Below are 18,171 nucleotides of genomic sequence, written 5' to 3'. Positions count from 1 at the left end.
GGAAAATATAAACTGAAAACTATATTACCTGATTACTTTCTGAAATTTTAAAACATAGACACTATTTGATAAACATTGCATATGGCAGACTGAATGGATATGATAAAATAATAAGAAAAGAATAGATTAACTACAGTGTAGATTTTATTCAAACTCTCTCCACTTGGGCTCATCACATAATGGTATTTATTGCAACAGACTACCATTTCCTACAATCAGAATTTTTATGTGTGTATTGTACATTAAAAAAATTAACAACATCATTTAATCCTAAAATGGAGTGCTGGAACCCAGATGGGATGCCTAATATGAAAAGGCAGATTGAAAAGACAGGATAACTCCACACTGTCAGACCATAGTTCAAGGAGTCAAAATCATTTTGGAAGAATTAAAATTACAAGAATCAAGAACCATAGAATACAATGCTTGATTTATGCAATATTTTAAACTACTGAAAACAATGAAAAGTCTCAAATCGTAGAGTGAACTGAGTTTCTGGCAAATATAAGGAGTGATATAATTACCTTATGTTGTTCTCACTTACATGGAAAGCAGCAGGTGAAAAGCATTGAAATACTTAGCAAGTCAGAACTTCAATATCCGAAATGAAAGAAACATTTCCCCCCAAGGCACACGACAATGTTTTTAATTAATTCAAGTTCAGTAAACCATTCTTGTGGGGTTTAGTTGCTTTTGCTACCTGCTTTGCATTCCAAATAGTTTAACTTTGAGAACAACATCTCTGTATTTGGTAGGTGTCATAAAGTCATTGGCCTTTGGCCTATTGATTCTGTGCCAGCCCATCCACACAAATTCCATTTCCCAAGGTTCTTGGCCCCTACCCTTGAATGTTATGCTCATCCACACACCTTTCAAAGGTTGTAAGATTTTCCACCTCAACTACCCTCCAGGGCAGTGCATTCCAGATTCCAACCACCCTCTGGGTGAAAACATTTGTCCTCAAATCCCCTCTGACTCTCCTTCCCCTCAACTTAAAATTATATCCCCCTGTATTGACCCTTCAATTAAGAGGAATAGCTGCTTCTTATCCATCCTGTCCATGATACTCATAAATCTTATATGCCTCCATAAGGTCCTCCCTCAACTGTCTCTGCTCTAAAGAAAGCAACTGAACCTACCAGCCTAGTGAAAAAGTTCCAACTCGGGTAACATCCTGCTGAATCTCTTCTGTACCCCTTCCAGTGAAATCACATCCTTTCTAAATTGTGATGACCAGAACTGCACACAATACTTCAGCATGGCCTAACCACAATTTTGTACAACTTCAACGTAACCTCCCTGCTCTATGTCTATGTCATGAATGATGAAGACAAGTGCCCCATATGGCTCCTTAAACCACCTGTTAACCTGTCCTTCTGGGATCTCTGGACAAATATTCCTCTGTTCTTCTGAGCTTTATAGTGTCCTTTCATTCATTGAGCACTCCCTTGTCTTTTACTTCTTCCAAAGTGCATCAGCTCTTGACATTCCATCTGCCATTGATCTGATCAACACATTTTGTGTCTTAAAACCTTCCTCCTCACTCTCAACCTGATCAATGTGCGTCAACCACAAATACACTCATCATCACCTTTACATTGTCATCAATATGATTTATATGTACGTAAACAATAAGGGATGCAGTACTGATTCTTGTAGTATGCCACTGACCTCTAGTCAAACAGCCTTCTAACACCACCTTCTGTCTTTTACCACTAAATCAATTCTGTTAATTTGTTACAATTACAGTGCCTGTAGGTTTCACAGACATTTATGATATTTTTGGGATTTGTCTGGGATACCTGCTAGCCCAGAAAGAAATATAACGATTGTTAGAAAGCATTTACACCTTGATCTAAAAATCAATCATTGTTGTGTCCATTTGTTAGGTGTTAAATAGCTGCTCAAGAGCTAACATGGTTGTTTGTATATTAGAGGAAGTGATATACGTGATCGCACTACTCCATAGCTGCTCAGGATGCACACTGGAAATGTTAAAGGCTGATTAAAATAGCTAACCGTAAATAACAAATTCTTGATGCAGGGTCCTTTTGTGACACTGGACTGCCCATTCCCTAAACATACCACATAAGAAACTTCCACAGGAACCCATGTCACTAATCGACAGGATCATAGGAGTAGGGGTCAAGTAATCAGCCTCTCAAGTTTGAAAGTTAATTAGACCATTACTGATCTATACCTTAACTCAACTTATCTGCCTCAGTTCAACAACTCTTAAAGCACTTTCCAAACCAAAATCTATTGATCCACGTTTTTAAATGTTCAATTCATCAAGTGCCAACAGTTTTTTGAGTGAGCAATTCCAAATTCACGTTATACTTTCACTAATTACTTCTTCAACAGTTCTAATTTCAAAGTGACACCCATTTATTCCAGAATACATCACCAGAGAAAATAGTTCCCCTCAATCTCAAACAATCAGTCTTTTGATTAAATTAAACACCTAAACTATATTATTTCCTCTTATTCTGTACTTGGTGAAAGTACAAATTAACCCTCTATACTCCTGTACTGTTGTGGTGAATTTGTGTTACAACCCTTGTAGTGTGGTACCCAAAACTGAAAGCAGTACTCCACTTATAGTAAATAACTGGCATTTCCATTCAAGTGCAATGTCTATTACAGCAAAATGTGCCCAAAATCAGTACAACAGATACAAACGATCATATGATTAAGTAGACTGGGACTATACTCATTGGAATTTAGAAGAACGAAGGGGGGATCTTATGTAAGAACGAAATAAGATAAAAGCAGGGAGGTTGTTTCCATTGATGGATGAAACTAAAACTAGAGGGCATTGTCTGAAAATAAGGGGGAGCAGATTTAGGACCGATGTGAGGGAAAACTTCTTCACCCAAAGGGTTGTGAATCTGTGGAATTCCTTGCCCACTGAAGCAGTTGAAGCTACCTTGTTGAATGATTTTAAGGCAAAAATGAATGGATTTTTAAACAGTCAAGGAATTAAAAGTTATGTGAGCAGGTGAGTAAGTGGAATTGAGTCCACAAAAAGATCAGCCACGACCTTATTGAATAGTGTAGTGGATTCAACGGGCCAGACGGCCTACTCCTGCTCCAATTTTTTATGTTCTTATACTTTTATGTGCAAATCGTATTCAGATCAATTCAAACTCCAATAATGCTTTTGTTAATTTTAAAAGCATCTTGCTGGAAGCATATCTTACCCACCAAAAAGTCTATACCGACAGTGAATTAAGCACCATTTGGAGTTTCTGTTATTTTCTTATATTTTTGTGGGGGCAAAGTATCACTTGGAAGTCGAGCATTTTTGTGCCAGAACACCCAGACGCCTTTCTCTCCATTTATGTAATTTACTGTTTACCTATTCTTCCTACCAAGGTAGATTAGTTCCATCGCCAAATGTTTGCCAATTATTTAATCTGTTTATACTTCTTTCTTGAATAGGGGAGTTGCATTCACCTGTTTCTGGTCTGGCAGGACCTTTCCAGAATTTACAGAATTAAAATTAAAACACATGCATCTACTATTTCAGCTGCTCCTTCTTTTACGAACTTAATTGAAGTCCATCAGGACCTGGGGAATTGTCAGGTTTTAATTACAATAACTTTCTTAGTACCCTTTCCTTGGTGAGTATAAATATATTATTTATATCCTCTGCAGTGAAGATAGATGCAAAATACCCATTCAATTTATCTGCCATTTCCTTATTTTCCAATATTAATTTTATAAACATGCACACAGGACCGATTCTTGCTTTATATTTTCCTTTCATTTTTAAATGCCTGCAGAAAAATTATTCTCATATTATTTTATCTCAAGAAACTCATTATCTGCTTTATATTTCTGACCAGCTTTTTCTCTCCTTATTAATATTTTAGTCATTCCTTGCTGTTCTTTACATTCGATCCAACTTTCGGACTTACCAGTCGACTTTTATTTTCAATTTGATGCTGTTTGAACTTCTTTAAATCAGCTGCAAATGGTGGGTCCTTTTAATGGATTCTTTCTTTCTCATGGGAATATACTTCCGTTAAGTATTCTGAAACATTTCCTTAAATATTTACAATTCCTTACTGCCCTAAGCCATAATCCAATTTTAAGAATACAAGAATTGGATGAGAAGAAATTTCCTCACCCAGAGAATGGTGAGCATGTGGAATTCTCTGCCGCAGAAAGTTGCTGAGCCCCAAAAAATCCAATGTTTTCAAGAAGGAATTAGATATGGTTCTTAAGTCTCAAGAATGAAGGGGTATGGAGAGTAAGCAAGAACAGGGTATTGAGCTAGATCGTGTTGTATGGGGGAGCAGGCTCACAAGGGCCCAATGGCCTACTCTTGCTTTTATTTTCTGTATTTCTTATTTCTCATTTCACTTTTGCTATTTCTGTCCTCACCCTCACAACTGCCTTTAAATTTAAAATATTAATCTTAGATACACTTATCTCTTCCTTAACTGTAAGTGATATTCAATCATATGACCACTGCCACTAATAAATCAAACTGTACCAAATGATCATTCTCAAATATATACAGAGCTATTTTTAAAGCTTTTTAAAAAGCAAACACTTTCAAGCCTTAATAAATTTTAGTGCATTGCAGATTATGGATTATTAATCTTCAAATAAGTCTGAACGCAAACACAGGGAAAAATCACATTTCAAATGGATGCAATACTGGGAGCAATATGAGTCAGAAAAGGTGATTGCAATCAAAGTGAACTCTACTCACTGAATTTCATCCCTCTTTTTTTTCCAAAAATACTGAGAGAAAAACACATTGTTTTAGACTCTTTAAGTTTGAGAGGTCACTGAGGGTCTGTCTGAAGATTAACAACTGCATCCCTTTCTTCTTGGATATGACATGATGAGAAAGCATTAGGCTTTGCTGACATTCCAGATACAGTCAACAAAGTAGACATTATTCTGATGTTATAATGAACTAAAGACCAGCCAAATGATTTTACTTCCAAATAGAAATGCCAAGAAAGCCCTGAGCAGAAGTTTTCAAAGAATGATTATTCTAAGGGTATGCAAAAAGAAAAAAAAATCAGAAATGCCTGTGGTAAATGTTTTACAAAGTGATTATATCTGTCATCTTTGACAACATAATATGCCTTAAGCATATACTTTCTCATGCTATCAAAAAGCTCATGTACAGATACACTGGACTATATTTTTTGTCCATTAACTATGAATGGATGACAACTTGTAGCCATCAATTGAATTATGATTGGAAAACCATCCTCAGAATGGCCTCAGTCATGAAATTAAAACGTTGTAATTATCTTACCAATGATTGATCAATCCTAATTCTAACCTCATTGTTCTTTTATATGACATTTGTATCATAAAAATTGATTTGTATTTCTTATGTTACTCATATTAACTAGTTGCTTTTCATTGCTTATGCAATAGTTGTCTCATGACAATTTAAAATATTTCCATTATATCTTTATTTACCCATTGCTCCAGTTTTATCTCTTCCAAGAAAAATAATATCAGTTGTCACCTTTAATAAAAAGGATTTTACCAAAGCACTAACAGACACTTAAACAAAATAGGTGTTGATCTATGAAGGGGCAGAAGAGGTGACTGACTAAATCAGAAACTCCTCTGTAATTGCTATCGATGTCAGTTCTGTGATAGAAGCCTAATGCTGTGGACAGAACAGGTTTGATTGCTGGTTTGGTTTCGCTTGAAATGGGTGATCAGATGGAATACTTCATCCAGTGGCCTAACTAAAAATCTGAATGTCACAAAACCAGAGCTTCCTGTGCCACTCACATTCAATGGCACAGATAGTTATATTACTGCATCTATCAGTAATTTCTATTCCTAACTTCAAGTACCCATGAAATAGGTTATCTTCCTCCACTCCCAATGGGAAATTGTTAGCCTTTGCTTTAAAAACTCAGAAATATTGACCCAAGAAGTTAAAAACTTGCCACAACTAGCACTGGAAATGAATTCCTGAATAGAGACAGAGACAACCAAACTGATGTATGTTCCTTATTTGATTCACACTGACATGGTGCCATAATCTCCACCTATTAAAAGTTCATCAAATGGGGGTTGGACAATTGGGTTGCCAGTGACACCGTTCAAAAGGACTCTGCAGCTCTTAAAGGGGAAGGGTGATTTGTTTTTACGTAATAGAATCAATGAAATAAAGCATAAAAATCAGTCAAGTTCCTGTTCATATTCATAGATTCTTCCTATTCATATATCCATCCAGATGTCTTTTAAATGCTGTAGTCATGCAGCGTCCACCACTTCCTCTGATAGCTCATTCCATACACCCACTACACTGTGTGGAAAAGTTGTCCCTTAGGTATCTTTTATATCATTCCCGTCTCACCTGAAACCTATGCTCCCCAGTTCTGGACTCCCCCACCCCAGGGAAAGGACCTTGTCTATTTATCCTATCCATGATTTGGAGATGTTGGTGTTGGATTGGGGTGTACACAGTTATAAATCACACAACACCAGGTTATAGTCCAACAGGTTTAACTGGAAGCATTAGTTTTCGGAGCTACTCCACAACCACCTGATGAAGGAGCAGCACTCCAAAAGCTTGTGCTTCCAATTAAACCTGTTGGACCATAACCTGGTGTTGTGTGATTTTTAACTTTATCCTATTCATGCCCCTCACGATTTCATAAACCTCTATAAGGTAACCCCTCAACCTCCGACGCTCCAGTAAAAACAATCCTGATTCTGAGATGCTGCACTGGAGGATTTGGTGGAGGAGTTGATCAAGAAGAAAGAGGTGATGCTGCTAAAGGCAACCAAATGATCTCATGGTAAGTTGACTGAAACCAGAGGGCAGAGATATTTGAACAGGTCATTGAGAGAAGCATTGTACAATGCTAGAAGAAGTTCAGTGACATGATTTATCATATCTTTAGAGTCATACAGCACAGAAACAGAACTTTCAGTCCAACTTGTCCACGCCGACCAGATATCCCAACCCAATTCAGTCCCACCTGCCAGCACCCAGCCCATAACCCTCCAAATGCCTTTTAAATGTTGCGCCTCTTAATGTGGTTACATGTCCTAACTCCACTCACAAAATTATTAGGCAGATGTTCAGGTAGAAAAGAGGTATGTTTTCTGGAGTTCTTTCAAGCAAAAAACAGCGATGAAAGACTTGGGGAGAGAATTACATAGTTTAGGACCTTGGAAACCCTTCCAAGGTTCACAACATCCTTCCGAAGGAAGGAGACTAGAATTGCATGCAATATTCCAAAAGTGGCCTAACCAATGTGCTGTACAGCCACAACATGACCTCCCAACCACTATACTCAATACTCTGACCAATAAAGGAAAGTATACCAAACGCTTTCTTCACTATCCTATCTACCTGTGACTCTATTTTCATGGAACAATGAACCTGCACTCCAAGGTCATTTTGTTCAGCAAAACTCCCCAGGACCTTACCATTAAGTGTGTAAGTCCTGCTCTGATTGGTTTTACCAAAATTCAGCACCCTACAATTATCTAAATTAAACTCTTTAGCCCACTGGCCCATCTGATCAAGATCCAGTTGTAATCTGAGGTAACCTTGCTGTCAACTACATTTCCAATTTTGGTGTCATCTGCAAACCTATTAACTATACCTGATGTGTTCACATCCAAATCATTTTTGTAAAAGATAAAAAGCAGTGGACCAAGTACCGATCCTTGTGGTACACCTCTGGTCACAAGTCTCCAGTCTGAAAAGCAATCCTCCACCACACACCCTGATGGGCACCTTCATGTGTGGCTGCATCAAGCTGTGCATATGCACACACCAAGTGTCACTACTTCCTGAGGTTCTACCTGTCCTCTGTGTTACAAACCATGGGTCTAGCCTCATTGCCACAGAATGCTCCAAGCTGTTGAACTGTCCCATATCACCTCTTTCTCATGGAGAAATTTGTGAAGACAAGCATCTTTGATCACAAATCCATCAGAAAGGGGTCAGTATATAGCATCCTCAAGATCCTTGCTGGTCCTCCAGCACAAAGAGTTGGCCTTGACCAAGTGTTGCAGACTGGCACACTCCAAGGTCCAGGCCAAACGCTGAGGGTTGCACTGAAGCTTGGGGCAGCAGCTGCCAAGGTGTGGTGGAAAAAAAACATCGTTTAAGGTCCTTCTGCCAAAGTACTACAGGAGTCTGTTCAGTGATCAGACCCTCGGATGCCTCGGATAAATACTTACAGATTCATTGGAATTTTTGAGAAAACCAAAACACAATGCTTAATCTCTTCTCTGTAAGTCAAGATGGTATAGATATGAATAGTTTTATTAACTGTGTATTTGCATAAAGATTTCCTTCTTACAAGTAAAATATATTTTTGCAATTACAAAAAACTGACGCAGTTCATACTGAGGGACGCACTAAAGCTTGGGGCCACCAAGATGAAGTGGGGAAAGGCTACTGTAACAAACCAAGGAGCTGTTAACTTGTGGCAAGTGACTTCTTTCGATTGTGTTTTCTATAATACTTGACTTTGATTATTTTGTATTGAACTTATGGATAATGTATCAGTAAAATGCATTTTTGCATATAGAAATCAAGAAATTGTGATATAGTTCTGTCATGGCCTTCCTGGTGAAGTGAGATACCAAGCACATTGCTCCTCAGTAAAATATAGATAGGATACTCTGTTTCTGTAGATTCACATAATGTAATGCCTCCTATCTTCTCCTCTTCTCACAGTAGTTGTAAGTCTACAATCTGACTTGCTGCTCCTCCTCTTCAGGATTCACAACCTCCAATAGCAAACTAAATAGCACAGTATTGGCAGGCTATTCGTTGTTGACAGAGCTCAGAAGTTGTCTTATAGCTTTAAAGGGCCAGTTCCAAATACATTTGAAACTCGGTTGGGGTAGTCAATGCAACCACAAAATAGCTGATTAGAGACTTACCTGAACAGAACTGATAATCCCTTGAAATATCACTGAGTGCCCCACTTAATACAAGTGATTAATCTATTTGGTTTGTTTTCAGGGTATAAAATTAATTTCATGAAATCAGAGGCCATGCCTGTGGGGAGTCTTACTAGTATTGGGTGGCATGGTGGCACAGTGGTTAGCACTGAGTCGGGTTCAATTCCGGACTCAGGCGACTGACTGTGTGGAGTTTGCACGTTCTCCCCATGTCTGCGTGGGTTTCCTCCGGGTGCTCCAGTTTCCTCCCACAGTCCAAAGATGTGCGGGTCAGGTGAATTGGCCATGCTCAATTGCCCATAGTGTTAGGTAAGGGGTAAATGTAGGGGTATGGGTGCATTGCGCTTCGGCGGGTCGGTGTGGACTTGTTGGGCCGAAGGGCCTATTTCCACACTGTAAGTAATCTAATCTAATCTAATCTATGTCCGACTTTGGGGTAGAACTCACTTCCCTTTCCGATGGTCACAGGGAGGTTTTCTGTATTTAGGCATTTTTATTACCCTGGTTTTTGACCAATTATATAAAAGCAATTATGCTGCTAGAGAAAATCAAGCAGGACCTTCGATGTTGGGAAGATCTTCCGATATCTTGGTTGTGCAGGATAGCTCTGGTTAAGATGAATGTTCTTCCTCACTTATTATATCCCATGGGAATGCTCCCTTTGATGCTGCCAAGGCAAACACTGCACAGGCTTTACAGATGGCTTGGATCTTTTATTTGGCATCATAGGCAGCCTCTTATTAAGCTGGATAAATTGCAGCTTCCGCAAGAGAAAAGTGGGGTGGGGTGTGTAGATTTTCCGCACTTTTGGAAGTACCAATTGAGTTCCTTGTTATCCTATGTAGCTGAATGGGCTTGTTACAATCTATGATCAATTTGGCTAGATATTGAGGCCTCCCAGACAAAATGACCGGTCATTAATTTGTTGCTAATGGACAATATGAGAACTGTCATGGATTACTGTAAAACCCGCTTGTCCTAAACACAGTTAAAGCATGGCGATAGATGCAGCAGGGCAAGGACAATTTAGAAAAAAAACTTGCCTTTTGACTCACATTGTGGGAATATCAGGATTCCAGCCAGGTTCGATGGACTCTGACTTTAAGCTCTGTGAGTCCAGAGGAATCTGCTATTTGGGAGATGTATTTGACAGGGAGGTCATGATGTCAGCTGAGTCAGAAGTTCGAACTACCTAGGAAGGATCTCTTTCATTACTTCCAGGTTAGAGACTTCGTACAATAAAAAAGGCTACATTGATCCTTGCAATCAGACATGGAGAGGAGAGTGCTCCGAACTACAGGCGCCCTCTCAGTTAGAATTCTTTATCACTTGTTAGGTAGTAATGTTTCAAAGGACACTGAATGGCTATATAAAACCTGGACTGAAGAATTAGGGGTGTAAATCTCCTCAGAGGTGTGGGAGGATATCTGGGAAAATGTTGGGAAGATCTCGACTTGTAATAGGATCTAGGCTATTCAATTGAAGGTACTCCATAGGGTGTACCTGGCACCAGAACAGCTTGCGAAATTCAAGACAGGAGTGTCCCCAATGTGCACCAAGTGTAAAATGGAGGTTGGTACTCTTACTCACTACTTGTGGTCATGCCCCAAGATCCGCAGGTATTGGAAGGCATAGTAAAAGTTTTGGGTACTGAGGTTAGCTTGGATCTGATATCCCCGCCTTTGGGTCTTCCAAATCTTCCCTCCCTAGATGTGCATAGGAAGATATTGTTTAATATCCTTTCTTTTATTGCACAAGGAAGAACTTTCTAATGAGTTGGGTGTTGGAGAATCCCTCAGTGATCTCGCGTTGGCGTAGGATAGTCATGGAACACATCCCCCGGACTTCCTTACGAATATGGTGGACCAGAAAATGGAATTCTTTTACAGAATATGGCAGCCCTTTTTGAATTATATTGATGTAGATATATTGTCTATATTATTCAGGGCCTTTGTTTAGCCGTGAGCACTATGTCTGTCGGTTTGGGAGCCCCTGGGAGGAAGAATCCCGAACATACAAAGGTCTACTTACTATTGCTCTCAGTGATGGGGAGCTGTGATGAGATTGCGCTGAGGGCAATAATTTAATTGAATATCATTTAAGTTACCTTTTTATAACTTGGTTTAATTTTATTTTGTCTGTTTATTTATTTTTCTTCTTTCTCCTTGGTTATTTATTGAACTGTAGTTTTTACAGCATAATTTTTTGTTTTATTTTTGTGTTTCTGTGGAGTGGAGTAGCAGTTTGTTTTCTATTATTGCTATTATATTACAAAGTTGTCATACTATTTTGTATTAGTTTTGTAACTTTGTTAAAAACTAAAAGAAATATCACTGAGCGGCCTCCTTCCAGATTGCTGGTGCCATGGATTAATGAATGATTTTAAAAATTAATGCATATAGTTCATCTTCATTTTAATTTCACAAGAGAATCATCAGTAAATACAGAACCCAAATGCTAACACATTCCGGGGTGCCACCGCTTCCGGGTGACCATGCTGGATGACTGATAGTCACCTTAACCAATATAATGACAATGTATCTCTTTGGTAGATAGGGTAGAGGAGATCAGTAATTGGAACTCTTAAGCCCATCAATAATTTGATCTGTTATCATGCCCTGTGCTGCAACAGTTCCATCCTCCACCCTCTTTATCAATTCTCTTATTGCCCTGATTCTGGCCTCCTTTTTGCATTCCCCTTTCCTTTCATTCAACAATTAGCATTTCCTGATTTCAGAGCCACACACTGGAATTCTTGGACAACTTGTTGGTTGGAACTCCAAATAAGGGGATTCAGTTAGTGAAAAAAATAACTTTGAGGAAAGAAATGATGTGCAAAATCTCAGTCTTGTTGACGTCAGCAGTTTCATAAACAAAATTGTTCCAAGTATCACACATCATCAGTGAATTAGTGATCCAATATGTATTGTTAAATATATCTACTAGCCTCAAAAAGCTTAAATATTTATAACAACATTAAATGGCACTGGTATAGTAAATGAAACATTTAAGAAACATAGTAAAATAGTTTACTAACTTTCATACAAACTTTAATGTTGCAATAGGGAATAAAACAGAATTAGCAGTCAGCTATGTGTGTTATTTTCATGAGTTGTAGTGCATGAGAGGCGATGATTCCTCAGGAGAAATGACAGCTCAATTAATGACAATATTGCTACTACAACATAAGGCTATGTTGAATAGAGTCTGATTGAAGTAGAAAATAAAAAAGTAAACAGAAAAATGTGTAAGTTGATCAGCAGGAGAAAGAGAAATATAGATTAGCGTAATTTGCAAGGCTATTCACTGGTATAGATCTCGTTTTTTTTTACTTTCAGATGCGAATTGGTCTCCTCCATTTTCAGCATTTTATGTTTTAATTTCTGATTGCGAGCAATTATATTTTTCTTTCTACCTGTAGTACAGCTCTTCTGAATAATGTACGGGAAATGATACCATAAAAATGACTCAGGTTAAAAAGAATTAATTTATACAGGAAAAAAAACCATTACACTTTATCAAACTAAATTAGAAAATTAATGTTTTATTGAACCCCAGTGTTCTAGTCCCTATAGTGCTATGACAATATTGGAAAATGTATTATTATTTCCTCATCAATCAATGACAACCCGAATAAATTAATAATTAATTGATTCTGCGGAGACAGGAAAAACAAAGATTTCTCAGCTACAGGGTGTAAAAGGTGAAATAAGTTATTTGCGGGTCTCACATAGCAATGGACTGAGACAAAGGCAGAATAAATTTGAGAATGAAGGTTAGAGAAAGAGGTGGAGATTAGTGGAGAAATTAGTGGAGATAGGGGAATAGTGACAATAAGTAGACGTTGAAAGTAACACTGGATTCTGGGGTAAGAGAGGAGGAAAGTTAACAACAGGAGAAATCAAAAAGTGATAAAGCAATACCATGTGAACTTAGTTGGAAGACGGGAACAAGAATGAGCTTGCTCCGCCATAATTAATTCGATCATGACAAATATCCTACCTCAATGCCACTTTGCTGCACTATTTCTGTATCACTTGATATGATTAATGTCTGGATAACTACTAACTTCTCGAACATGCTCAATAATTGAGCTTCTACAACTGTCTGATGTAGGGAATTTCAAAGATTCACCAATCACTATGAAAATTTTTCTCCTCATCTGTACTACCCATTATTCTGAGAATATGTCCACAGATTCAAGAGTCAACAACCAGAGAAATGTCCTATCTTCATTATCCCCATCATTCCATGCAAGAACTTTGTAAGTCTTAATCACATCATCTCACATTATTCATAACTACAGAGTATAGGTCCATTTTCCTCAATCTCTCCTCATAATTGATCCTCCATCCCAGGATTAGTGTGGTGAACCTCTGATGCGCTCCTTCTATGGCAGCTATTCCATTCTTTAGATAAGGAGACCAAACCTGTTCACAGCATTACACATACAGTCTCACCAAAGCTCTCATCAGTTGCAACAGGACATTTTTGCTAAATTCAAATCCCCTTGTGATGAAAACTAACATACTAGTTTATTTTGTTATTGATAGTTGTATTTGCATTCTAGCTTTAAGTGAGAGATTCTTGAATAAGTACACTCAGGCCTCTTTGGGTACCTAATTTCCCAGCCTCTCACTATTCAGGAATATCTGTCTTTTTGTCTAAAATGTCATACTTATTAACATAATCTGTCGTGTTCCTGCCTATTCATATAACCTGTCCAATTCTGTTGGAAACCTTCATGCATATTCTTGACAACTGACATTCCAACTTAGTTTTGTGCCATCAGCAAAATTAAAAATACTGCAATTAATTCTCACATTTAAGTCATTTATTTAAATAAGATAAAAAGGGGCAAAGAGTGACAAGTTATAATGGAAGTATTCTATACGATGTAATTTGTCACAGTGGGCCCAATTTGAATTCCACATAAAAGTATTATACATTATCAGACACGACTTTGATTGAATTTAAGTTAGGCCCAGTATGTCAAGCATAGCTGATCATTTGAAATTGTGCAATATGGAAAATGGACACTAGCGAATCAGATATTTCTTCTGATTTTTATTTTAAATTACTTCAAACAGGCTTCTGATTTGCTGTCACTCACTACACTGTCACATCAGTCAAAACTAACTCCTATTGTGTTCTCAGATTTAATTGATAATTCTGTTACAAACTATTTCTAATATGAAAAGATGTTAAACTGTCATTACTTTCACGATTTAATAATCAAGAAAGACAAATTAATGGAAAAGTGTTAAATCTCAGTGTTGTGTGAAATAAGTAATTGAATTATTTTACTTGAAATTTTTATTCTTTGCCACCTGTATAAAACGTATGTATTCCTTTGTATGGTTAATTAAGAAGAAAGGTGATTACATTAAACAATTCCTGTGTCTCCAAAGTACAGCTACGACAAATAAAATATGCAGAATGAATTCAGTGATCCTTCTTAAATACATTTATTAAAATACACTGCCTGGATGTGTGGTGGAGGCAGATTGAATTTCAGCATTGAATAGAACACTGGATTATTATTTGAATAGAAACAATTCAAAGGTATGGGAAAAGGCTGGAGCATGGCACTAAGTTATAATGCTCATTCGGAGAGCTGGTGCAGACCTGATGGACCAAATGGCCTCCTTCTGCACCATAACTCTTCAGCGATTATTCCCATGTGTGCTGAGATAAGGTTTCAATTCAACAGTTCTTCTGAAGGTGGATAGAGGTAATATTTTCACCCAGCTAGCCCATTTGTCTCAAAACAATATATCACAAAGATTAATGGTCAGGTTGAACAAAACCTGATGCGCAGGTCGTGGCTCAACGAAGAACTGATGGGTTTTTGGAAAAGCCGCGGATCAGATAGTGGAATCTTTTTAAAGGATTGGATGATTGGGCAAATTGACTACAATTTTTTAGAACATTGTAGGTTGTTTAATTCAGATTGCTGTTGATACTTTTAGAATGTTGCCGATTGTCTCTGTGGCTGCAATGACGTTTGCAGGTATCAACACGTGAGAAATATTTTCAGAGCAGATTGGTGGATGTAGATTGACAGGAAGCCTCCCCATTGAGACAGAGATTTCTTCTTTTAGTTGTGTAGTTCCAGAGCAACATCCTGATAGACGAGAAAGTCCTCAATTTAGACCTGTTTAATTATAGTAATGTTGAGTTAACACAGTATGATGGAAGTATGCACTCTACTGAGTGCTCTCTTCTAATCAAGCTAGTTATTGAGTTTGTGTATTTCAATGAAAGTATTCATTGTGTGTTGTATTAACAGGTAATAGAATCAGGGTGTTTATAGAGAAAATATTTTTATTTTAGGTTAATAAACCTGCAGGGTATTCACAGACATGCAGGGATGAATGTGAATTCTCAGGAGCACATGGACTTTGGTGTGAGCGAGGGGGTAAAATCAAAGAAATCAGGATTCTGACAAATTGTACATTTGCCCACAGCACAGTAGAACGTAGAACGTAGAACATAGAACATAGAACAATATAACGCAGAACAGGCCCTTCGACTCTTGATGTTGCGCCGACCTGTGAATATTCTAAGCTTATCCCCCTACACTATCCCATCATCATCCATGTGCTTATCCAAGGATTGTTTAAATCTCCCTAATGTGGCTGAGTTAACTACATTGGCAGGTAGGGCATTCCACATCCTTATCACCCTCTGAGTAAAGAACCTGCCTCTGACATGTGTCTTAAATCTATCACCCCTCAATTTGTAGTTACGCCCCCTCGTACACACTGACGTCATCATCCTAGGAAAAAGACTTTCACTGTCTACCTTATCTAATCCTCTGCTCATCTTGTATGTCTCTGTCAAATCCCCTCTTAGCCTTCTTCTTTCTAATGAGAACAGACCCAAGTCTCTCAGCCTTTCCTCTTAAGAGCTTTCCTCCAGACCAGGAAACATCCTGGTAAACCTCCTCTGCACTTTTTCCAATGCTTCCACATCCTTCCTGTAATGGGATGACAAGAACTGTAGACAATATTCCAAGTACGGCCACACTAGTGTTTTGTATAGTTGCAACATGACATTGTGGCTCCAAAACCCAATCCCTCTACCAATGAAATCTAACACACCTTATTCTTTAACAGCACTATCAACCTGGGTGGCAACTTTCAGGGATCTATATACATGGACTCCAAGATCCCTCTGCACATCCACACTACCAAGGATCTTTCCATTGACCCAGTACTCTGCCTTCCTGTTATTCTTCCCAAAGTGAATCACCTCACATTTAGTTGCATTGAACTCCATTTGCGACCTCTCAGCCCAATTCTGCAGTTTATCTAAGTCCCCCACAAGCTGCAACATTCTTCCACATTGTCCACTACTCCATTGACTTTAGTGTCATCTGCAAATTTACTAACCCATCCACGTATGCCTGCATCTACGTCTTGTAAAAATGACAAACAGCAGTGGTCCCAAAACAGATCTTTGTGGCACACCACTAGTAATCGGACTCCAGGCTGAATATCTTCCATCAACCACCACTTGTTGCCTTCTTTCAGAAAGCCAGTTTCTAATCCAAACCGCTAAATCACCCTCACTTCCATGCCTCTGCATTTTCTCCAACAGCCTACCGTGTGGAACCTTATCAAAGGCTTTACTGAAGTCCATGTATACCACGTCAATTGCCCTACCCTCATCTATATGCTTGGTCACCTTCTCAAAAAACTCAATGAGGTTTGTGAGACACGACCTGCCTTTGACAAAACCATGTTGACTATCTGAAATCAAATTGTTGCTTGCTAGATGATTATAAATCCTATCTCTTATAATTCTTTCCAAAACCTTTCCTACAATAGAAGTAAGGCTCATTGGTCTATAATTACCTGAGTCATCTCTAACCCCCTTCTTGAACAAGGGCACAACATTTGCAATCCTCCAGTCCTCTGGTGCTAAACCTGTAGACAATGACAACTCATATCAAAGCCTAAAGCTCCGCTATCGCCTCCCTAGCTTCCCAGAGAATCCTCGGATAAATCCCATCCGGCCCAGGGGAAGTGTTTACTTTCACTCCTTCTACAATTGATAATACCTTTTTGTAACTAACCTCGATCATTTCTCGTCTAATATCTCATTCTTCTCCTCTACAATATTCTCCTTTTCCTGAGTGAACACCGATGAGAAATGTTTGTTTAGCACCTCTCCAATCTCCACAAAGTCCACACTCAACTTCCCACTTCTGTCTCTGACTGGCTCTATTCCTACCCTAATCATCCTTTTATTCCTCACATACCTATAGGAAGTTTTAGAGTTCTCCTTTATTCTGTCTGCCAAAGACTGCTCATGTCCTCTCTTTGCTCTTCTTAACTCTCTTTAAATCCTTCCTAGCTAGTTTGTAACTCTCCGTCGCCTCATCAGAATCATCTTGTCTCAATAACATATAAGCCTTTTTCTTCCAATTTCTGTCGTAAACCATGGTTCCATTAACTTATCACTCCCTCCCTGCCTGACAGGGACATACCTATCAAGGACATGCAACATTTGTTCTTTAAACCAGCTCCATATTTCCATTGTCTGCATCCTCTGCATTTTGCTACCCCATTCTATGCATCCTGATTCTTGCCTAATCGCATTATAATTGACCTTGCCCCATTGATAACTTTTGACTTGTGGCATGTACCTATCCCTTTCCATCATTAAACTAAACGTAACTGAATTATGGTCACTCTCTCCATAGTGCTCACCTACAACTAAATCAAACACCTGGCCTGGTTCATTACCAAACACCAGATCCAGTGTGGCCTCCCCTCTTGTTGGCCCTTCGACATACTGCGTCAGGAAACTCTCCTGTACACATTGGACAAAAACTGATCCATCCGACGTACTAGAGTTATAGCATTTCCAGTCAATGTTGGGGAAGTTAAAGCCTCCATAATGACTACCCTGTTCCTTTCATTCCTACCCAGAATAATTTTGCTAATCCTCTTCTCCACCTCCCTGGAATTCTGCGGTGGCCTATAAAAGACTCCAAGCAGTGTGACCTCTCTTCTCCTGTTTCTAACCTCAGCCCACACTACCTCAGTAGACGAGTCCTCATCAAAAGTTCTTTCAGCCACCGTTATACTATCCTTGACTAACAAGGCTACACCTTCCCCTCTTTTACCACCTTGCTTGTTCTTAATGAAAGATCAAAACCCTGGAACCTGCAACATCCATTCCTCAGCCTGCTCTATCCATGTGTCAGAAATGACCACAACACCGAAG

General features: G+C 38.6%; 1 protein-coding gene across 1 annotated transcript in view; it reads right to left on the bottom strand.

The window, feature by feature from the left end:
• synpra (synaptoporin a) overlaps nucleotides 1-18,171 on the bottom strand; it is a 147,222-nt gene that overhangs the window by 112,535 nt on the left and 16,516 nt on the right. The window contains exon 2 of the mRNA XM_060835859.1: nucleotides 29-39. Within this exon, the coding sequence (XP_060691842.1) occupies nucleotides 29-39 (11 nt within the window). The remainder of the gene's footprint in view (nucleotides 1-28; nucleotides 40-18,171) is intronic.

The sequence above is a fragment of the Hemiscyllium ocellatum genome, chromosome 14, assembly GCF_020745735.1.
Source record: "Hemiscyllium ocellatum isolate sHemOce1 chromosome 14, sHemOce1.pat.X.cur, whole genome shotgun sequence".
Taxonomy (NCBI): domain Eukaryota; kingdom Metazoa; phylum Chordata; class Chondrichthyes; order Orectolobiformes; family Hemiscylliidae; genus Hemiscyllium; species Hemiscyllium ocellatum.
This window is presented reverse-complemented; position numbering and strand designations above follow the sequence as displayed.